The 23,325-nt window shown below is 53.3% G+C and overlaps 1 protein-coding gene across 2 annotated transcripts; it reads left to right on the top strand.

Moving 5' to 3' along the window:
- Positions 1–1,256: 1,256 nt before the first annotated feature.
- On the top strand, positions 1,257–19,593 carry VSX2 (visual system homeobox 2). 2 transcript variants are annotated; one of them, XM_036913025.2, is made up of 5 exons: positions 1,257–1,709; positions 2,988–3,072; positions 6,744–6,867; positions 16,605–16,785; positions 17,611–19,593. In XM_036913025.2, the coding sequence occupies exons 1-5, from the start codon at positions 1,340–1,342 to the stop codon at positions 17,934–17,936; spliced, it is 1,086 nt and encodes a 361-aa protein (XP_036768920.1). In that variant the 5' UTR covers positions 1,257–1,339; the 3' UTR covers positions 17,937–19,593. The 2 variants fall into 2 exon arrangements, with proteins under 2 accessions (XP_036768920.1, XP_036768919.1); XM_036913024.2 differs by having other exon boundaries at positions 17,554–19,593.
- Positions 19,594–23,325: the final 3,732 nt, after the last annotated feature.

Below are 23,325 nucleotides of genomic sequence, written 5' to 3'. Positions count from 1 at the left end.
GCATAATGGGGAGGAGGAGTGCCATGGTGGATAAGACAGTCTCCAGCCCCAAGAAGGTCACAGAAGAGTTAGCTGAGGTGGTGGAGTGCAGGGACTCGGAGGTTTATGCTGTGTGTGTGTGTGTGTGTGTGTGTGTGTGTGTGTGTGCCTGTGGAATCCAGGCCTTTCTCTTCTCTTCAGGTAAGGGTTCCACCCTGCCGCACGCAGTTTCCTGCGGCCTCTCACTTTCCAGCTGGCCCACTTGGCTGCAGTTCTGCAGCATCCAGCACAGGACTCAGTCAGGGTCCTCATCAGTTTGAGACAGAAGCTCCTCTCTCAAGCCCGCCCTCCCTCCTTCCCCTCCACATCAACAATCCCTTCCTCTTCATTCTGTTTGTTCCATGAACTCGGAGGCATGGCAGACCCCTTGTCTTGTCCATCTGTTTGACTGAGGAACCCCTGGCTCCTAGCTCAAAGCTAGTAACATGCTCGCTACATGTTGGTTGAATGAACAGGTGGAAGAATAAATGAAGTCCTTCCATGGAAGTTGGGCAAACTTCAGGCTTGCTCTAGAAAGATGTTCAGATGTCCATGGTTTTTCTCCAAAAGAAGCCACCACTGCTCTTCTCTCCCACCAGGGACCCCTACTCCTCATCCCTTTATCACTCATTCATTCATTGGGTCAATATTTACTGAATAGCTCAAGGCACAGGATACTGGGCCTTGAGCCTTCCCCAGCCTCACAACTCCCTTTTCACACCCTGGCCTGTTCTTGTTTTCTCTCTTTTGCCACCACACACCCGGCCCAGGGCACATGCCCTCCCTTGTTCTGCCTTTTGCACAGGGGTCCCATATTTGGGCTTTGACCTTGCCAAACTGCACAGGAGGTGAGGGAGGGAGGGGGACTCACAGTCTCTACCATCTGCCCGCAGCCTATCCTCCCAGCCCATCCCAGGGACATGTCCCAGCCAGACTCTGGCTAGAATCCCAAGCCACTCTGCCTCCTGGAACAGCCCAGGAACCTTATTGTCTCGTCTTAGCCCCTGGGGTTCCTGCCCATGGGTGCCCTGCAGAGCCCACCCCGTGCCCGGCCCCCAGCGCCTAGGCCCCTCGGTGCTGCCTGCGGCGGGAGCTGCCAGCTTTTTGGAATTCCTAATGCTCCTGGCCCCGGTGATTGGCTGCTCAGCTCTGACCCCACTTGGGCTGCCGCCTGGTTGGATAAAAGGGGAATCTCCTTGGGGCTCCAGAGCGTTAGACACCGGAGGGGGCACCTGGGACCAACTTCTCCAAGCGGGGAGCCCGGCGGGGGGGTAGGGGAAGCAAAAGACCTGCGGCCTCAGCCCCTCCGAAGAGCTGGGAGATGACGGGGAAAGCGGGGGAAGCGCTGAGCAAGCCCAAATCCGAGACAGTGGCCAAGAGTACCTCGGGGGGCGCCCCGGCCAGGTGCACCGGGTTCGGCATTCAGGAGATCTTGGGTTTGAACAAGGAGACCCCCAGCTCCCACCCGCGGGCTGCCCTCGACGGCCTGGGCCCTGGGCACTTGCTGGCGGCGCGCTCCGTGCTCAGTCCCGCAGGAGTAGGCGGCATGGGACTGCTGGGGCCTGGGGGGCTCCCAGGCTTCTACGCCCAGCCCACCTTTCTGGAAGTGCTGTCCGACCCGCAGAGCGTCCACTTGCAGCCGCTGGGCAGAGCGTCGGGGCCGCTGGACACCAGCCAGACGGCCAGCTCGGGTAGGTGAGGGAGAGGCTGTGTGGCTGCCCGACTGGGGGGCTAGAGCCGGGAGCCCCATGTCGTTGGCCTTCGCTCGCACCGCAAGGTCGCCTCCGGGCACAAAAGTTCGTCCCAGGCCGAGGGGCCGCAGCTCCTGCCTGTGCCCGGCGCCCGCTGCTTTCAGCCCTAGCGTTTCCGGCCGGCGCTCCTATCTCCGGTGCCCGCGTGGGGCCCGGCTTGGCCGCGGCGCCCGGTTGAGGACCCACTGAAAACCTGCTTAGGTTGTCGGAGCCCGTGGTGAGGTGTGCGGGCCCGTGGGGCGCGCTGGGGACCCCGAGCTCCGCCGCTCCACTGCGGCCGGGCCTCCTGGAGTATGCGCGCTCCTGGAGCCAGATTCCGTTCCGTGTGCGGGCGGCCCGGGAAGCGGGTGCCAGCTTCGCCCCCAGCCCTGGTGTCCAAAGTTGTCTATTCCTTCCTCCTTTTCTCCATTCCAAACCCCCCGCGTTGGTCAGCCGAGGTTTATTTTTCACCCCACGAGCTTTCGCAAGCCAGACACCGCGGCGACTTCAGCGGCCGCAACCCGATCCCACCTAAACGCCCCAATATATCAGATCCCCGCACCCCGCGGGCTCGGGAGCCCCTAGATGACCCTGCCGCGCCCTGCATGGGCGGCTTTTCCAGCCAAGCATTCCCTTCCGCTCGGCCCTCCAGCTCTGAGGGCACTCGGCAATTCCCCCCGTTTTTCGTTATCGCTTTATTTATTTATTTTTATTTGCAAGAGCAACGAAAAGTGGCGCGTCACTATCTCTCCAGACTCGAGTGGGGGCGCATTGTGCAGGCACTGAAATAGGGGCTGTGTCCGGGGAGCCCCCAGCCCTTCCCGGCGCCCAGCTCCCTGTGCCCCGGCTCCGCTCCTAGGGGCCAACTTTCCGCCCGGGTCGCCGCGGTTGCAAGCGCCGGGCAGGGCGCAGAGCCGGAGTACCGCCGGGGGGCCCTGCGACCACCAGAGGCTGCCTCATTTCCACGCCGTCCCTGCCCCAAGCGCATTGGGGCCTTTGCCTCTCTTACAACGAAATGTGTTCAGAATCTCTGGATTCGGGTGCCGGCGTAGGTAGAGTCAGCCGGGGCTTAGGGATCGGGTCGACCTCTAGGAGGGCTTCCTGGGGAGACAGAGCAGGCCCTAGCTGCTTTCGTAGGCCGCTCCGGGTGGGGCCCTCGCTGGCTTCGGGCTCCTGGCATCCCCGGCGCTGCGCAGTGCGCCCCCATTTCTGCCGCATGTGCCTCCGCCCGCTTTTCAGATTCTGAAGATGTTTCCTCCAGCGACCGAAAAATGTCCAAATCGGCTTTAAACCAGACCAAGAAACGGAAGAAGCGAAGACACAGGTAAGGCCCCTGCGGTGCTTTCTGTTACCTTTCTGTTACCTGTGTCCCCCGTTTGGGGTTCGGGTCGTTCGAGCCCTATTTTTGCCGACTCCTGATTGCAGGGCGGGGACACCGGGGGTTGTTTGGGGACATCCGCCAAGGACCCTAGCGTTCCCCCGCGCCGGGTGAAGGTGTTGAGCGGCTGCCGGGGAAGCGGCACTGCTCGGGCTTTCTCCTGCTGGAGACAGGCTCCAACCAGGGCCAAACAGGAGCCAGATGGGGCAGGAGGCCCGCAGTTGCGATCCCTGCCCCAGCGCATTCGGAGAGCCGCGCACTTCGCGGGGCGGGCAGATCGGCTCCCACCTCCTCTGCCCTCTGCCCCCAGCCCCAATTCCTCTCCCGCGGTCCCTGTCCGTGGTGCCAAGCCCAGGACTCTGGGCTCCCACCGTCCCCCAAATTTTAAGTGTGATATCTGCATTGATGAAAAATTTTCGTTAGGCATCTGTTCTTTTGTGATCCTGAGATGGTCTCTTCCCTTCCGTGAGCCTCAGTTTCCTTGTCTGTAAAATGGGGGTGGGGAGGGAGTGTGTGGACCAGATAGCCCCACAAACCCCAGATAGAGTGCGGTGGGCTGTATTGAGGTACAGAATAAAGAAAGGGTTTTTTAAAATGTGCCTTCAAATAGACATTAGTTGCACAAAGTTAAAATTGAGTAGGTGCCCAAAGGCATACGCTGAAAAGTAATTCCCACACCCCAGACCCGCACTCCCTTTTGCTACCACACCGCTACCAGTTCCCCGTGTAAATTCATGAGGAGGTTCTTAAGGAAATAAAGCAGGGGGGACCAAGAATCGGCCCGACTTTCTCTGAGTGCTGCTCCCTGGTCCCTGCATCCCCAGATCTCTCTCTGCCCCCCCAGTCCAGGTGCGGCGTCCTCAGCGTTTTGCTCACTGGCTCTAGGGACATGGGGGGGCTCTCCCCACTGGGGCCCACCTCATCCCTTTCTTCCCAATTTGTTCTCAGCCCCTGTGCTGTCTTCCTCTGGGTGCTTTTCTCTTTCTTCCTTGACAGTCGGAGGCTCCATTATTTACAACCACCATTTAAAACAGGCTCCTCCTGGCCTCTTAGGTCCCAGCAGGTCCAGTTCGAATGCCGGTGAACTTTGAGTTGGTTTCTTGGTGACCTCGGTTCCCATTCCCTTCAGCAGCTGTTTGTTTTGTTTTTAACAGAAACGTTTTTAGTCCTGATCCCGGGTCATTTGTTACATTCATTCATCCAACGAATATTTATGAAAACACCTCTCATGCACCCATCTCCTGCTGGTCTCCGATGAGCAGTCCTGCCAGCTTCCCGGAGCAGGGACAGGGACCAGGACCTTGGAGGGAGGGCAGGTCACAGTCGGGCTGAACTGCTTCTGCGCCGGTGTGGGAATGGGGGAAGGGGTGTCCGTAGATAGGTGAGCCCAGGAAAAGCACCCCCAAAACCCTGGGTGACAGAGGAACAGTGCTTCTGCATCAGGCCATCTCCCGTGTGATGCTTGGATCTTGCTGACGCATTGCCCAAAGTCCACGCTTAAGGTTCCTGACTCTGTCCTCACCTGACATCCACTCCTTGGGAAGTGGGAAGGAAGCCTTGGGAGCTTTGGGGGGCTCCCGGGGAGACAGGACAATTCTCCACCGGCTCCAGATTTCTGGCTATTGCTGGTACAGGAAGGGGGCAGATTACTAGAGAGAAGAGAATGGCTATGAATTGCCGGTACAGTTTTTAATTAGTAAAAAAAAATGTGTTTTTCTGAGCTTCTCTCATTTGGAAATTTCAGGTAAGAGTCCCGGGAATCTGGTGATGAGAACTGGGTGTCCCTTGATTTCCCAGAAGCCGCTGGCTTAGCAGGGGTTGGAGAGGGGAAAGGGGAAGGAGCCGCAGCCTTGGGAGTCTCCCGTTAGCTCTTCTCTTTGCCCAGAAAGCTCCGGGGATACAAAGGGAACCTAAAAGGTCTGAGGTTCTGAGTAAAGCCAGGAGCAGAGTTTGGGTCACAGTAATGCCCGTGGAGAGCCTGTCAGCATCAGCACCTGGGTTAGCTGTGAACTGGGAATGAGGGGAGTTTCAGGGATTTGAGGTTTCATTTTGTTTTTGAGTGAGAGCCCTCCCAAGCAGAGGCTGGCACTCGACTGGCCCAAAATGACCTATCATCATCTCTCCTCTTGGTTTGGGCCAGGCCACAACACCTGGGTGCCTCAGTTTCCCTAGTTATGAGAAGGACTTGCATGTTTTGATTGTTTATTTTGATGATCTGTTCGGGGGCCCTTCACTAAGTGGCAGGAGTGAAATAAAAAGCAACAGATATTCCAAATTCTGAAGATTAACTTTCTGTATAACATAAGCATTCCATCCTCCCCAAAAGACTGTGAGGAACGATTTAGAATCAAACCAGTCATTTTCTATGAAGAGCAGAATCCTTCCTCACACATCCCCTGCATCCGCCCCAGATGTTAAAGCCGACACCAGCACTAGGAAAGTAGGAGGCTTACAACTGTACTTTTTCTTTGGGTTGGGTGAGGCTGAGGGCATCAGTGAGGGATTTTAAACCCCCATGCTGGTCCCAAGGTCCAAGTTCTGGGGCTCAAGCAAGGAATGTACCATGTTTACAAATTGGGCTGGTGGAATCTGGCTGATATTGCCTGTCCGCTTGTTGATGAGGGTGCAGGATAAAGGTCGCTTGAAATTTGGTGAAATTAAGGTCTGAAAAGAGAAGAATATGTGTCTGTAAATGGGTTTGTATGGTTTGTGCAAGGAAGGGGGTTCTATGAGCCTCCAAATATTGGAGGCAACATTTCATGTATTGGCATATTCATTTGCACGTCATCCTGTGGTGCAAGGAGGTGTTTTACCAGATTCTTAAAGCAGATTAGGACCCAAATAGTTCGGTGTGAACTGCTCTGTGGGGGAGGGGGGGCAGCATGTAAGTAGGCTCTCTCAAGGTCACTTGAATGGAACCCCCAGCATAGGGCACCCCTCCATGAGTGGCTGAGCCTGTGTGAGGGCTGGTTGGAAAGTGGACTTGCATCCTGAGCACAGAAGGGGGGTGGTTCTAAGGGCACTCTAAGGAGTGGGTGGGTCTGGTGATGGCAGGGGAAGGGCATGTGAGGAAGGCTGAGTACTGAGGTGGGCTGAAGGGGTGGGAGATTCTTTCTCAGCTGTACAAACACTGGCGGTGCAGTTGAGTTTGACCTTCTGGTAAGCCTTTGAACTTTGAGGGCAATTTAAAACATCAACTACTGTCTGTGAGAGGAGCCCAGGAAATGGATCCCTGTGGGACTGAGGCTTTTATTTATCTGGTGAGCCTCTCTCTGTGCTTGGGAGGAGGAAGAAGGGCTTTCTGAGGTTTTCTAAAATTTCTCTTAACACCCTTTCCCTCAAAGCACGTCCAGAAAGATTCGCTGAAGGCTGAAATAACGCTCCTTCCCACTGCCAGAAAGGTAGTGTGGGCCCTCAGCCTTGAATGAAGAAGAGTCCCGAGGGTTAAGCTTGAGGGTGTGTGTGAACATGTTGAGTGTGTGTGAGCTTGTGTCCCGTTGTGCTGAGCCAGTCTGGGTTTGGGTCTGTCCACGAGGCGTAGGGGAGGGAACCCTGTCCCCTCTGGGATAGTCTGTCTCAGTCTCTGGGTCCTGAGTGTCTGGTTTTGCTCCCCTCAGGACAATCTTTACCTCTTACCAGCTAGAGGAGCTGGAGAAGGCATTCAATGAGGCCCACTACCCAGATGTCTATGCCCGGGAGATGCTGGCCATGAAAACGGAGCTGCCCGAAGACAGGATACAGGTGATGGAGCGCCGGGTCCCTGTCTCTCACACTTTCCCCACTCCCCAGGACGCTGGCTGCCCCAGGCTCCCAGACACCCCTGACCTCACCTCACCGCCTGCTATGGGCCCATGCTTGCCTGGGGTGATGTCCTCACGGAGACGTTGAAGCTGACAGGTATTTGCTGAACACCTTACCATGCGAGGTGGGCACTGTTGGGGCACAAGGGACTTAGCAAATCCTTCCTGGTCCACTGTTCCAGACTGTAGGCTTCCTGAGGAGTGTGTCAAACAGACCCTGAGGGGGCCTGTGTGGGAGAAGGAATTCTGGGGGCTCCTGGGTTCTCAGCAGGTCTCTGTTGGGCAGATGTCTCCTAGGTCCAGCTCAGTGTAAGCCCCAGGCCTCTCTGGGCGGCTGGCTGGGGGAGTGAGAGTGGGGAGAGCAGCTTCCAGCCCTGACCCTGGTCTGTTCCCATTCGCTCCTCTCCCCTCCCCAGGAGGAAAAGGTTGCCCCCCTCCCTTCCTACCTGCTCCCCACTGCTCCCATGCATCTGAAGCACCTTATTCCTCTCACAGCCAAACAGCTGGCCATGCCCTGAGATCCCGCTCCTTACATCTCCCTGGTCTGGTCCGGGGTGTGGCCAGGACATGTGCCTGCACGTGTGGCTCACTAAGTCCTGCCTCTCTCCTGGAAGCCTACAGCCACTAGTCTGGCCTGGGATGCTCTCAGCTGGGGTGGGCCCAGAGACTCCTTTCATCAGCAGCAGAACCTTCCTAAGTCGTGAAACACCCTCACCGGGCAGGAGGGGAACCACTCAATCGGTTCTCTGGGAGAAGATGAAATCTGATGGTTTTCCAGGCAGGGCTTCCATGAGGCCAAAGAAGGGATTAGGGTGGGAGAATATTTCCAAAAGGTTCGGATTTGCCTTGGCTGGATCACAACCTTAAAAAAAAGCCCCTCCCGTCAAAGAATGGTGCAGAGTCGTTCACTGCTGAGGATGGGAAATGGGGGCAGGGTGGAGGGTCCCTGCTTCCTGAAATCCCTTCCACTCTGCATCTCCTTACAGGCAAGATGTCCTGTGTCTCCAGGTGTCATGTGTGTTGGGGTGGGAGTGGGGCTACAGAAGGAACCAAATAGGTGGGTGGCTTGCTTTGCACTCTCTCACTAGGGAACCAGGGAATTGGAAATGAGGCATGAGCTGCTTGTGCAGAAAAGTCTTCCTCTCCCCTGGAAATCTATTTGGAATTTCAGACATTGGCTTTAGACACTGACACTAGCAATAAGCCCAATTATTCATAAGCAGATTATCTGTTTGGTGCATTATCCATGCTGGCTGGGATCCATCATCCCCACCACCCAATTGGGTCCCGTCGGGTAAAGCTGAGGGTAGATTCTGAATCATATGTGTGTATCTGTGTGCCAGGGCCCAATCCAGTTGCTGGGGTGGGGTGCAGGGCTGACTAATCCCCCTGTTGGGCCCCACGTTTGCACTATTGATCAGTAGGAAAGAAGAGCTTGTCTCTTGCTATAGGGTGTCCTAAAATCTGTTGGGCTGCAGTGGGGGTTGTGTTTGAAGGGGTTGGGGCGGGTCTCCCTCAGCTGTAACTGCATGGCTGCAAATGCTCCCGCAGGCGATGCCAGGCTTCTTTAAGTTGCCCAAGGGGTGTCCATAGGGTGTCTAAAACCACCAGAACCAGCAAGGAGGAAGAGACAGCTAACTTCCCTGGGACTGCCAAGACTGGCTATGGAATTTGTGGGTATGGGAGAATTGAGGCAAGAATCTCTCCAACTCTTTGTGCACCACATGGGGCTTTGGTTAAATGCACCCCCAGAAGGTGTTTATGGATTGTCAGACAGCCTGGCCCCCAAGTGTTTTACCAAGCAGCCTGGGAAATGTTTAGCACATCATCAATGACAATCACAGCTATAATTCACAGAGCAGTTTCCACGTGCCAGGGGTTGAAAGGCAAGGAGGTGTAGTTGTTAGGGACACTGACTCCAGAGCTAGACATATCCTGGCTCTGCCATTTACCAGCCGAGTGACTGTGGACAAACCACTATACCTCCCAGAGCCTCTGATTTCTCACCTGGAAAATGGGCATGAGAGTGGCACCTCACTCTTATGCAGATGCAACAAGCCATTTGCATAATGTGTTCCCAGCGCTGCCCTGATCTCATTAAATCCTGGTGACAGCCAGTGAAGTACAGACGATCAGCCTCCTTTTCTAACTAAGGAAAGTGAGGCACAGCAACTTGCCCACACCACGCAGCTAGTAAGTTGGAGACACAGGGCTGCAACCCAGGTCTGCATGTAAAGCCCCCACATTCACCACCTGTCTCTTGGTTTGAAGCCTGTGCTTTGACTTGTAGCTGGGAAACAGAGATGGTTTGAGGTCAGGTGTCGGCGGTGGGGGGGGAGGTGATTTAAACCTTCTGTATAAAAGTAACCAATATTTATTGAGTACCATGCACTATTCTAGAAAAACCCCAAAAATTCACTCATAAAAAATTATTTTTGAATAGGTAAATTCATGAGTTCAAAAGGGTGAAACATGAATCTTCCTCCCCACAACCCACCAACAGCCCCCAGAGGTAACCAGTTTCCTTCCAGAGATAGTTTGTGTGTGTCCCCAGAGCATCCTCGGAACATCCACTGAGCTAGCTTATACTTCTATTCCCATTTTGCAGATGGGAACTTAAGGCACAGAGGCCAGCATTCAGACCCGACTCCTTTTAGACTCCAGAACACTTCCGTGGCTACACTGCCCCCCTTCCAGTCATTTCCTCTCACTATGTTGATCTCAGTGGAAACAGTGCAGCTAAAGGTGGAAAGCTAACTCCCCTCCCCCAGCTGTCAGTCAGAGGCTTTGTGTGTGTGTTGGAGGGGAGATGGGTAGTTATTAAAGAGTAGTTATTAAAGGCTCCAAGTCTGAAGTTAGGCATTCTCAAGGTGGAATGGAAAGGTTATTGGGCCAGATGTCAGGGCCCTGGAGCGGTTCTGGCTCTGACACCCAGCAGGCATGTCAGAGGCCAGGCCACCTCCCATCTCTTAGCTTCCTCACCTGTAAAAGAAAGAGGTGGGGTTCTTCCAAGGGAGGGGTCCCCCCAGGATCACCTCCCTCACCGGGAGCCTGGGCTGCCATTGGTGGAATAGGGGAGTAGGACAGCTGTTTAACAGTCCCAGGTGGACAGCTGGGACACACCCAAGTAAACCCCCGGGATGTGTCTGAGGTCTCCTGCCTGAAGTCTAATGAGAACCCAGTGTGGACATGAAAAGTCAGGCACATCTATTTCTAATCTCTGTTTCACTGCCAGCAAGTTAAACCCTGAGCCTCAAATTGCTCATTTGTAAAATAATAATAATAATAATATTTTGCCCAAATGCTATTTTTAAAAAGTATTGTTATTATTGGCATTAGTAAGTACTTCCCATTGTCCCAAATAGTAAGTGCTTTCTATGCCCGGTTTCACTAAATCCTCTAGATGAGTTAGATGCTCTTCTTATCCCCATTTTCTGGATGAGAGGTGAAGTAATAGGCTGGGATTCCAACCCAGAACTCATCTACTATCACATGAGGGCCCATGAGGGGAACACAAATGCCTGTCATCAGTGTGAAGGGCAGTGACGGTGGCCCAGCACCCACAGCAGTGGCCGATTTCCTCTGCCTTTCTGCTTTAAGAGTGAGCACTTACTTGCTCTGTGAGCATTTCTCCCAGTTGGGGCAAAGGGATATGGTACATTATTGGGGAAAGAAGAGATTCTGTGTCTCCATATCCGACTCAGACACGCAGTCTTCTTTTGTGTGTCAAAAAATCCTGGGATATGGTATTCTGAAGCCCCTGCCAGATGTCAGCCCTGGAGGAGAGGAAATGGGTTTCCAGACTGACTTTACTTCCTCTGCGGGAAATAGAATTCCTAGAATTGTAAGATCAGCGTATATACATATTCCCTTACATGTTTACTATATTCTTCTCTGACAAAAGTTGTACTTATTAAAAATGCCTACATTTCATGGATATGGATGTGGGCGTGCAGAGTGGACAGAGCCACATCTCACACTCACTCTTAGCTTGGTGTGTATATATTGGGTTCTCTGATTAGCACTGTTCAATTCTGTCTCTCTTAAAGTGCCCCGCCCAAGGGAAGGTAATGAAGTTTTAGGGAATTATATTCCAGAAATTATAAGATAGTGCCTAAATGGGAAAGAGTTTCAGGGCGTCTCAGAATCACAGGGCAGCTTTCTAAAATGCCAGGCTCCCATCTGTGCCCAGCACTTCTGACTGAATTGGGTTGGTGCAGGGCCTTGGCATCTGTTTTTAAAGCTCTCCAGGTGATAGGGTGCTGCCAGTGTACAAATGCTGGGTCAGAGGCTCAGGAAAGGAGTTTTTAAGTGGGTTAATATGAGTGGAAGAAAGTGGAGTTCTGTGTGACAGGGTAGGACGGAGAATGAGATGACCTGGCACGTGGGCCCATGCTGCCTGGGCTGCCCGGAAACATGGACAAAGCTGCCCCCTAGTGGACATCAGTGACTGTAACCAGACTAAGCTTTGAGCCTGAACATGGGACTGGAAGGGGTGAATGAAATACGGTGTCAGAAGTGCTGAGTGGGTGTGCAGCACTTTAGTATTAAGTCACTAAATTACACCAGCAATGAGCCCAAATTAATCACCTTCCATCCAGAGGTAAGGAGAGGTGCTGGGTAAGAGTGATGGAAACTGCCACATGGCAGACAGAGCCAGGCCTGATGGCATGAGGCAAGATTGGAGGGAAGGCCCTGGGGAGGCATATGACCAGAATGTGCAGAGAACATCCATCACGCAAAGTGTCTTCTTTAGGGGGACAATCCTGGGAGGACCGCAGAGGGTCTCCTGGGAGACCTTTGACAGAAGGAGCCCTGGGCATACTATCTCGTGGGAATACAAGGATGGGAGCTTGCAGGACAGGAGCTCTGTGCTGGCAAAAGAAGCCATGGGCAAAGCTGCTCATGCTGGTTGCCCACATAGAGAGAGAAAGAGCTGATGGCCTGCTCCATGTGTGCCTAGGAGCAGGAGGGCACCCACGTGGCGAGAAGCCCTTCCCTGGCCACCGTCCAACCTTGGAGGCACAAGCTCTGGGGACCGTCTCTGTCAGCTGTGGAGGAGCCTGCCAGGCTAGCTGTTGACAGCCAGAGGCATCCTACCTGGGTTTTCTGAGTCCTGCCAGAGCACCATCTCTGAGAGGAAATGCACCAGGAAACCCAGACTCCTACCCAAACTGGAAGATCCTCCCAACTCTCCTTTGCCTGGGACTCCAAACCCAGTGACCCTTGCTGTCACTTTGGGTCCCTTCTCAAGTACTTGTAAGGCAGGACAATGGTCCCCACTGCAGCCGTGGTGCAGGTTCTCCTGAAGCGCTCTGGACCCACCTTTCATGGAACAGGAACAGTCTCTTCTAGAAAGTGGGCAGCCAGGAAAGTGAGTGAGAGGACTGAAGGAATATTCTGGACTTGCCAGAACCAAGTTATCAAGTAAGAAGAATGGCCTAAATGCTGAGAAGGAATCTCAAAGTTGGGAGATGGGAGGACCTGGATTTATGTGGAAAATATTATTGCACATTTGCTGGAAAGCAAAGCTTCATCTTCTTGCACATTTATCCACAGAATTTATCCAGCATTAAGCGTTTTTTAGTTCTCACTATGTGCCAGGCATTTCCCATGTACTATTTTATTTAATTTTCACAACAAACATTCAAGGAGATGGTGGCACAGGGCAAATGAGAAACTGAAAGCTAAAAAGGTTTAAAAAACGCACCCAAGGTCACAAAGACAATAGGAGGCAGAACAGAGATCTCCAACCTAGGTCTTCTGGCTCCTGATCACAGCCGAGTTGCAGGGAGTCCTGGGCACTGGACGGGTGTTCTCTTGCATTTGAGCCCCACATCAGAAATGTGAGACCTGTAGTGGCATCTGTTTGGCTCTCTGGATCTGAAAGGGGAAACTAGAGGCTATCTGTATTAAAATCCTACAGCCTGAAGGTTGGTTCTGTCCCTTTGCCCTTCTCCTGGAGTTGTTGTTACTATTAGTCAGTCCAGCCTTGCTAAAGGGCAAGTGGAGGAGGCCAGAGAGGTAGGAAATGCTGTTGATCAACCTGCCCTGTGGGCAGATTCCCACTGGTTTTCTGTGTCTCCACTGAAATAATAATAAGCATTTATTGAACAACTTCTGCATCACAAGCACTGATTTGGGGAACTCGCAATTACTTCATTAATCTTGAAAACAACCCCCGAAAGTAGATATTATTTTATGTTTGAGGAGTTCTGAGACAGAAAGAAGGCAAGCAACTTGCTCAAGATCACACAGCAATTTTGGTCACAGCTGGGAATTCTAGTTCAGGACCAGATGACTTCACTGCTTCTTAAAAACTTCAGAGTTCTGTGCACATGCTGGTTGCTTCCAGGAAAGGAAAGAGAAAGGCAATAGGAAGAGTGGTTAGGGTTAATTCTAATCCCTTGTCCACTTCCCTCCAAGGCACCATTGCCGCAGCTTCCCTGCCAACTGTCCTAAAAGGAAATTGTTTTGGCTGTCCAGGATTCCTCCATAAACTGGGGCAGCATCTGGTCTTTGCAGAGAGCCAGGCATTCCAGGAGCCTATAACTGAGGGTCTGGATGACTCCTGGTTTAAGCGACCAGCTGGCACCAACTCCCCTGGGAGTGTCTGTGGGCAAAATCTGATCTGAAGACCAGTTATTCATTTGCCCAAATTAGGATACCCAAGAAAATGGTTCTGTTCACAGGCCCCAGTGATGATATGAGTCTTAAGTCTACGCACCTTTATCCTCCAATAAAGAAGCTATTTCCATGTGAAAGCACTGCTCACTGCACCCCTACCTAGCACCAATGCTCATGGGATCTGGAGGAAGCCAGGGCAATGCCCCTTCCCACGCATCCACACTGGGGCAGGTGGGGGCATCTCTGCCTTCATATATTCCACAATCCCTTCTCCAGAATCCCTAAATCCAAACCACTGTAAAAGCAGACAGTTCTTCTCTAAGTTTGTCATCAAAATTCATTGGTGGCAAAAATTGGACCCAACCTTAAGGTCTTTATTTATCCCTCTCAGTGTGAATATGTATGTTCTGCTGCAGAAATCAAAACTGATGAGTTGATTATGGTGTGGCCACTACTGCAGGGTCTCGTGTAACTTGTGATATATACATCACATATTCTTTCTAAAATCCAAAAATCTGGAGCCTGGCTCCACAGGTTCCAGTTAAGAGGTTGTGCCCTTGTTTTATAATGCACTGCATTCAAGCAGGAAGGTCACTGACCAGGAAGCAGATGGCTTACTTCGATTCATAAAGAAAGCTTCTGTGGTCAGACTTGGTGCCTTGGCATTCCATCAGCAATGGGTGGGTCCATTCTTTGCTGTCTTCTCTGAGAGGTGAATGGATCCAGAAGTCACTTATACTTTTATGTGGATTAGTCCATTTAGATTCTTCCTCTGTGGGAGGAGGCAGCTTGAGATAAGTAGGTACTTGTAGAGGGTGACCAAGTGCTAATGGCAAGGAGGATGGGACCCGACAGAGGCTTCAGACAAACCACTGGATAGGGCAGACAGCGGGGCAGAGAGCCTTCAGGACAGGCAGGCAGTGCTGGGGAGAGATCTAAACGGCACAGAGCCAGGTCAGGACCATGGCCAAGTCAGGGCAGGCTTGCGCTGCTCACTTCTCCCAGCCCTTTTAGCGCACAGAGCGCAGCCATCTAGTGGCCTTCAAATTATATAAACCTCTTCCTTGGAAGGGGTCACTCAAGGCGGTCTGGATCCAGTCTAAGGGGAGGCCTTGCACATTGGCTCCGCAGCGCTCCAGGAGGGCCCGAGCAGTAACGGCTGGTGCCAGACCCGGTGGTGGCAAAAATGTGGGTCGGTGGAGGCGGCGCCACCCAGGGTGGAACCAGGGATGGTTTTCTAAAGACGCTGGCCAGTGTGCGGCCGCCTTTCTCCCATTTTTTTAGAGGCTGCCGGTTATTTACAAATGAAATTCTGAAACAATTACAGAGTTTGGGTCAACTTAAATGCGTGCGTGGACCGTGCGTCTTTCCGCAGCCTCGCAGAGCGCTTTTGTGCCCGCGGGGCTCTCCGGGGACCTCGCGGGTGCGAGGCGGCCGCCGGGGCCCCCCCTGCTGGACGCGGCCGGGAGCGCTCAGCCTCAGGCTCTGGTTGCCTGGGCCTCCCGGGCGCTCACAGCGCCACGCGGCGGAGGCGGCGGGAACAGCTGCGACGCGGGGACACGGAGCCCCGCCGAGCCTCACAACGGCCGCGGCAGCAACGGGTTAAGCTGTCAGCGGCGCGATGTTAAACAGGTGTCAAAGGCGCCCCATATATCTGCAGATTGAAATCAAATTCTTTGCCGTATAAAAAGATAAATTACCCAGGCGCTGCCGCGCGTCCCACTCATCACGCCAGCGCCAGACGGCAAGCAATTTTTTTTTTTAATGTGCTAACGACCTAATCAAGCAATCAAGTCGGAGAAGATTGCAGAGTGACCCGGGCAGCCATCTGCCGGCGAGCCCCGCATTCATTTCCCGCGCCCCGGTGCGGGGCGGGGGCCGGGGAGGGAGCTGCCGGGGGAAGAGGGGGAAAAATCCTCAACAAATTAACACCCAATTTTCCCCGTCTAATTAGTTAAATGAGAAGTGTTTGGGGTCCCCTGGGGAGGGGGAGCGGCTCGAGGCGCGGCTCGCGCTGCCTCCCCAGCATTAATTAGTGCGGGTCAATGCCGCGGCTCCCGAGAGAGCAGCCGCTTTAATTTCCCGTGATATTTCAGTGCCTGAGGCCCATCGATTCAAACAGAAATTAACTTATTTTTCAATCAGCCCAGAGCTGCCCCTGGGGGTGACTCTTCTTTTGCCGCCTCCTGAATAGAGCTGGAGCAATTTTTCATCAAAAGCTGAAACCTCAGCCGCCGAGGGCGGGGGAGGGGGCCCAGAGGGGGGAGGGAACCCGGCGTGGCGAGGGGATGGGAATCGCAGAGGAAACGAATAGGTTTTCCGGAACCCGCCTCTGTGCTCCCCTCCCTCCCCACTCCGCGGGGCGCCTTGGGCATCTCGTCGCCCTGGGCTTCAGGGCCCGGAGGGGCTGCGAAGGGACGCGAGGGGGCCTGCCCGGGGGTCCTTCCGGCAACCACCAGTTTCCCGTGGGCTCTTCCCTGTTTGAGGGACAGTGCGGCTTTCTCTGGCTCTGGTCAGTTGCTGTAAGTCCCAGGAGGGCTGCTTTGGGAGACCGAGAAATCGCCCCCTCCCCCAAGCATGGCAGGAACGTGGGATCTCCTCCGAGACCGCTCCCAGGGTACCCCAAGCTCATTCAGACCCTGCCCCAGTCAGCTTCTGGGTCAGAGGAACATTCTGGAGTGTACCCTGCGACAGGCTCCTAGGTCTCCACCACTACTTACTCCTCACACCAGGAGAATTTTGTCATCATTTCCTAAGGGATGGTGTCTCTGGCCCATCAGCCTAGAATTGCTTTGATTAGAAAAAGACCCATTTCTCCCATTGTATCACTTGTCCTCATGCTGGACATCCCTGAGCCTGGAGGAACCCCGAGGGTACCGCGTGGTGGGTGAGCTTAAGTAAGGATAACGTGCTGCAAACCTGCAGTCACAAGGGGACAGAGCCCGTGGCACTCAAAGGGGTGGGGACCTTAGCAAAAAGCAGCCAGGGGAGTTAGGACCTGGCACTGAGGCCCTCAGAGTATGCCCCTGACCTGGTGGTTGGCCCTTGCAGGTCTGGTTCCAGAATCGCAGAGCCAAGTGGAGGAAGCGGGAGAAGTGCTGGGGCCGGAGCAGCGTCATGGCGGAGTATGGGCTTTACGGGGCCATGGTGCGGCATTCCATCCCCCTGCCCGAGTCCATCCTCAAGTCCGCCAAGGATGGCATCATGGACTCCTGTGCCCCATGGCTGCTGGGTAAGAGCCCGCACTCCCTGGGGCCCTGTCCCTGTGGTGAGGAGAGCCGGCTCCCCTTTAGAGGAGGGCACAGAGCTCTGGAGCCGGAGACCTGGCCACAACAGCCTGGCAGGAGAGATGCCCTCCAGAGCAGGCCTCCCAGTCTCCCTTGGGGGGCTCAAAGGGCAGGCTGGGCCCAGGACTTGGTATCTCTGCTTTGCACCCACCTGCTAGGTACCTAGGACTGTCATTCTGAATGGGTCCCTGACTGTGGGTTCTTTTGTCCTGTGAGAAGGGTGGCAGTTGCCCTAGGGTCTGTACCCTCATCTTCCCTTGGCTGTAGGTGGGATTGTGGTGAATCAAACTGCCTCCCTTGGGGGTTGAGGGGACCTCCCCCCCTTGGGTTCCTTTGGCCTCCATTCTGGTTTATCAAAGATCTTCCTCCTTTTAACTCTACCTGCCATCAGGGCCTATGTCTTAATAGCAGCACCAGCTTATCTTGGGGTTCAAAGATCAGGAATCCCAGGAGGGAGAGATGGGGGACAAGTGCTGTGCTTGGGAAGGGACAGAACCGCCTGCCCCTGGGGCCAGATGTCCAGGAACTTGGCTTGGAGAAGCCCTCTGTAGTCCTGGTGCCTAGCTGCTGGCCTGCAGCCCCGTCCTCCAGCCATCCTCCCACCTCCCTGGCCCAACCCCCGGGACTCGCGCGACTTTGGTGTGTGAAGTGTGTGAAGTAAGGCTTTCTGCTTGTCCTTAATTCTGGCCTCTCTCTATCTTTGCTGTTTTCAGTTCAAGATGGCTTTCCCAGGCGCTTTTCTAAACCCGAATACCAACAATTCTTTTTAGGGATGCACAAAAAGTCGCTGGAGGCAGCAGCGGAGTCGGGGAGGAAGCCGGAGGTGGAGCGCCAGGCCCTGCCCAAGCTGGACAAGATGGAGCAGGAGGAGCCGGGCACCGACCCTCCGGCGGCCATGTCCCAGGAGGAACTGAGGGAGAACAGCATAGCGGCGCTCCGAGCCAGAGCTCAGGAGCACAGCACCAAAGTGCTGGGGACTGTGTCCGGGCCTGACAGCCTAGCCCGGAATGCTGAGGAGCCAGAGGAGGAAGAAGCCATGGACGAAGACAGGCCAAGGGAGAAGCTGAGTCCACTGCAGCTGGAGGACATGGCTTAAGTCAGGGGAGCACAGACCCTGGAACCCCAGGACTCTCCTCTCCTTGGGTCCTGTGGTGCTGGGAGGTGTTCTCTGAGGCAGGGCCCAGGCTTGGCTTCTGCCAGCCTCTCCTGCCCACAGGCCCTCCATGGCCCCCAGGTGATTTCAGGCACAACTCAGTTCTAGCCAAGGCTTTGGGTCATACTGAGACACCCCCTACCTACTTTTGACCATTCTAGCATCCTCTTCCTCATTCCAACGGCCCTGCCTCAGAAGCCTTCTTGCAGCTTAAACCACCCTCTCAAGCCACTTTCACTCAGTCCCTTGGTGACTCTCACTCTCCAAATCCACCCCTTACTGTCTGTTCTTTTGCTTGAAAGAGCCTCCTTCCCAGCTCTACAGCCCCTGTGGATTCTGCTCCACCCAGGCCTAAAGGCCCACTGTAGCAATCACATTGCCTGATGGGCACTGAGGATCCACCTCCAGTGCCAATGTCCTGTGCACCTCAGTCCTCAGCAAAACTGCCCTGCAACCAGTTCCTTCACAAGGGCCTGGGCCTGGGTGTCCACTGCCGTGTAGATGTACTGTCCTGTGGGCGCAGGACCAATGTCTGCCCCTCCCCATCAATGTGGCACAGATTCCAGATTAAACTCGGAAAGTCTCCGCCTGGACCCCTCAGCCACCCTCTGTCTCATGCCCCCCATGGTCACCCTCAGGAGCCTGCCCCCTGCACACCCAGCCTGCTCCACCAGAGGCACCTCGCACAAATGCCGTGGCTCTGCCCGGCTCAGGAGGCCAAACCCTTACTCAGGGCCCTTGGGCCTTGTGTTCTGAAGCATCCTAAACCCCCGATACACTGCCTGTGCCCCCGACTTGCTGTGCAAGTCACCCTTCCCCTAGAGCTTCTCACAAATTACTGGTTTGCATGTGCCCTGCCTTAGAGCAACTCAATCCAGCTATAAAAATAAACACACAGAAAGCCACAGATCTTAACTTCATCAGGTGGTCCCTGGGAGGCCAAGCCTGGAGTGGACCTGGGACTAGAAATAGTCATCATCAAGGGCTGGTTACAAGAAGTGGATGAGAAAAGGCTCAAAAGAGAGCAAGGCAGGAGCCAGTGTCAGACCCAGACTAGGCAACAGCACACACACCTGCATGCCAGGTATTTGCCAGGTGTCTGCCGTGGTGCACGTCCACTAGAATAAAACACAGTGACCATGTTGGAATAGGAGACCGGGGGCTCCTTCCTGTCTGCTGATGGGAGGGCCTGTTGGTACTGATGGCCTCTCTGCAGCTGCCCTTTCCACCCCAGGCCAGGCCCCTGTCCCCGTCATCCCATGACATCTTCCTCTCCCATCTCACCTAACTTTGCAGGGAATATCTCGCAAAAGAAAGGCTTGAGACAGTGAGTTGGGATTTTAATTCCATATCAAAAGTTGATTTCTTCTTCATTCAGTTCATGAAACTTTCCCCTGCAGGTTCTTGTCTGTGTCCCCTGTTGTTTAGAAGTGTTAGACTGTAGCCCCTGCTGTGTAAATAATGTACATAGAGTGAGAAGAAAGAAACTTGATATGGAGGTGTTTGAAATACGGAGCTGTAATAACTTCTAGGTACACTAAATCTGTGATTTCTGTGCCATTCTCTGTAAAGATACCAGTAAAAATAAAATTGAGGTAAAAACAGCAGGAGGGGAACCCAGGAGTGCTCTGTGGGTAAGGATGGTGTGTGTGTGTATAATAAGTCATTAAGTTGTTTTTAGTCAAAATTACTAGGTTCCTCTTTTAAAATTACTCCAACCATAGAGTAAGGGCAACAGATACAGGGCCTTTCTCCACAAGCTGACACTGCCTTTCAATGACATTTGTCATTGATATGTGACCCTCCTCTATTGCAGACACAACCAAAATAACCCAGCCATTAAGCCCCTAAGTTATTACCAATGACTCCCTTCCTGCTCCCCACACAAAAGATGCCATTTGCCTTTTCCTCTGGTTCTTAATGACAACAAACCCTATGTCCTTCCCACCTCAGGGGAAACCCACAGGCCCCCTTGGCCGCCAAGAGTGCTGACTCCCTTCCTTAGGTGTACACACACACACTCTAATATCTTACCTACAATCCAGACATGATGCCACCAGCACCAACGCAAAGTATCGCGGTATCTGGCACTGAGGGTCAGAACCTATGCTAAGTCCCTGTGAGAGAAAAGGGGTGTGAGCAGGAGAAGCAGCGGGAGGAAGACCGCATGAAATTGCCTGCAGACAGCTGCGACCCACTGAGTTGATGACCCACTGGATGGAATTACAAAATGAGAGAGCGGAAGGAGCAGGCTAGATGAGGTTCTATTTGAGCTTTTGGCTCAAGAAATCTCATGATTGCTTCAAATCGACTCCTACGTGAAACTCCCTCTTAGAAGAGATGTTTCTGGCAGCTCATCGTCAAAGAAAGAATGATAGGTGGTATAATCCTCCCAGATCTGGGGGGCATATGTGGGAAATCCCTGACTTCTAGTGGTGAAGGGAAAGATCCAAATATGTGGCGTCCTGGCTTCAAGTCCTGCTTCCCCAGGCCTTCCCAGAGCACGACCCGTCTCTGCGGGCCCCGCCCTGCCCACCTGCAGCACTCCGGGAAATGCCCTGCCATTCATCCTTCAAGCCAGTCTTCCCAACCCTCCAGGAATTATAACCTCCGCTGTCTCCCAGCACTTGGAATGTTCCTCTATTATGGCATTTTATGCATTATGTTGTAATTTTTTATTTACAATTCTATTTTCTCCACAAGACTGATTTATTCAAGGGTAGGGAATGGAACTTATTCATCTTTCTCCCCATCAAAGGGTCTGACACTCAAACCATTGTTAATGAACGAATGCATGAATGAATGGGTGAATGAATGAATGTTCTTCCTCTAACTTATCCATTTATTCAAAAATTTAAAAACATTTATTGAGCATCTACTGTGACCAGGCAGTGGGACAAGGTCCTGGGGATATAGTGGTGGTCAAAAGAGTCCTATTTAAAGGGAAATATAGAATTCAAGAAATGACACAAATAAAATACAAAACTGTAAATGCCTAAGACCTTGAGGCCTAGATAAAAGACCACGAAACCCTATCTGTGGGACTTAGGTCAGAGTGTTCAACCTCTGAGCCTCTCTCGCCAGTCTTGTAAATCGGAGTAATAACGTCTGCCCCTCCAGTCTCAGAGCCTTTCAAGGAGGCAGCAAGGACCCCACCAAAGGTGCCACATGGGCACAAGGGAAGGGTGGCCACACCAATGGGGCCTCAAGCCCAGGGAGGGACTTTTGTAGGTGCCCCACCCTCAGTGAGATCTGGGTATACAGCTGGGATACTCAGAGGCTTGAGAGATGATGATCACCCCAGGCATTAACCCTGGGAAGAGGCACTCCACTGTTCTCTGCAGAGGGACTTGCAAAGAAGCCTATGGGCAATCAAGGCAGGGAGAGGTTGGGCGGAAGCAAGGGGAAGAAACCAGACAGGAAAGAAAGGGCCCGGACAGCCAGGGCCAGAACAAAGAGAAACCCTGCTCTGGTGCCCACTGCACCCCAGGAGGGACCTCTCCCCGCAAATCCCAGAACTTGGAAGAGAGCTTTTTCCGGGTTTTGCAGGCCCAACAGGTTGCTGATAGATGGCTGTATGCACCAAGAAGAACAAGACAGTGATAAAAGGGCAGGAGGGCCTAATGTATGAGGGCTGCTTGGAGCTGCCCAGCAGGCCTGGCAGCGACAGATGAGGAATTGGCTGGCTCCCAGAGAGTGTTTCCTGGGAGTGGGAGTGACAGTGGAGAGCTTCTGAGGCTCAGGGCTGTGACCTGCAAGAAAGGGGGGCCATGATCTGAGGAATCCCTGGGGCTGCCCACCAGCCTCCTCTGTCTCCTGCCCCCAGGCTCACTGGGGCCCTTGGCATCTTCCTCTGGACCCACCAGAGCTGCGGTGCCCTCTGCTCTCAGACTGCCCTCAGGGCGTGGAGGTTTGGCAGCCTGGCCAGCAAGTGTAGCCAAGGCATGTAGAGTATGGGATGCTAACTCCTGGGGATCAGGTAAGGGGTGTGGAAACTCCATAATCTTTACAATTTTCCTGTCAATCTGCTTTAAAAAATAAAATTTATTTTTATTATTAAAAAAGCAGTTTGCTTTCTGGAAGGAAAACAACAGATGGCTTCTTGTGGTTTGAACCAGTGCCAGGGCTGCCCCTTTCTCTGCCTCTTAGCCCAGGGCTCTGTTTATTGATGTCCCAGTTCAAGGCTTCCAGGAACCCAAGACCCACCCTCTGGATAGCTGAATCTGCGTCAAGAGCCATTGGCTTCCACTGGTTTTGTCTCTGGTGTCTTAACTCAGGCAGCAATGAAGTCTCAGCTTAGTCACAGCTAAGGAAACTCAGCAGAGATTTGTTGCATTAATTCTCATTCAGATTAGTCCCTCCCAGTGCTAACTATTCTCAATGGTGGTTGCCCTCCTCCCCTTCCCAACTTACCTCTGAGCCAGAGGCTCCTCCAGTTTACCTCCACAGTTCTGTTTCCAATATGGACTTCAGGGAGTGATGAGGTGGCTTGTGTTGAGCCACAGAATGGCACAGGTTGTCCTATGTGCCCTCTAAGCTGATACTCCCAGCACTTCTTGGTGCTCAAGAGGCCAGAGAAAAGATGGGCTGACTAGGGTGACCATGGTGGGCTCAGAGGTGAGCAGGAAGAGGAAAGTTCACCCATTTATTTCCTCCACACAACCCCAGTGAGGGTAGACCTGCCCAGAAGTAGAAACAAAGGATTAAAAGCCAAATCCAAGGCTCAGCAGACAAAGAGCTTTGCAGTTGAGGTAATGACCCACGCACTGACTGATGGGTACACTTACAAACAAGAAGATACTGACAAGTGCTGAGCTGAATGGCAACAGATACAGGAGAATGCTCAGAGAACCAGCACGTCCCCTGGCAGGAGTGCCTCATCTCCTCCCTGCACATTTGTCTTCCACAGTCCGCTATGATTCAGGGGCAGGCCACCTGAGGTTCCCTGGAAGGAGGAGCAAGTGCCCAGGGAGGGAGGCCAGAGTAGCATAAAAGGTGGGATGGACTGAGCCAGGCAGACAGCCCTCCATGCCCATGGTGACAATCCTCGGTGAGAAGAAAACAACCTGAAAATGGAAGAACATCAAGGTGGATCCTGGAGACCTATGCTTAAGTGCAGACTATTCTCTTGACTCCCCCAGTATCGGTACGCCCACTTGCATAACAACATCTCACCGGGATGCAGTGAAGAGCCAATGACATGATGAGATGGTGTGCATTCAACTGTATTTCTTCTTGGGTCAGTTTTATTAAGTTTTTACCTTTCTATAAAAAATTTTCCCACCTTTTTTTTAAGGGGAGGAGGACTTTGGCTAACGTCTTGAGTTAAATG

The sequence above is a fragment of the Manis pentadactyla genome, chromosome 11 (genome assembly GCF_030020395.1).
Source record: "Manis pentadactyla isolate mManPen7 chromosome 11, mManPen7.hap1, whole genome shotgun sequence".
NCBI classification, from domain to species: Eukaryota; Metazoa; Chordata; class Mammalia; order Pholidota; family Manidae; genus Manis; species Manis pentadactyla.
This window is presented reverse-complemented; position numbering and strand designations above follow the sequence as displayed.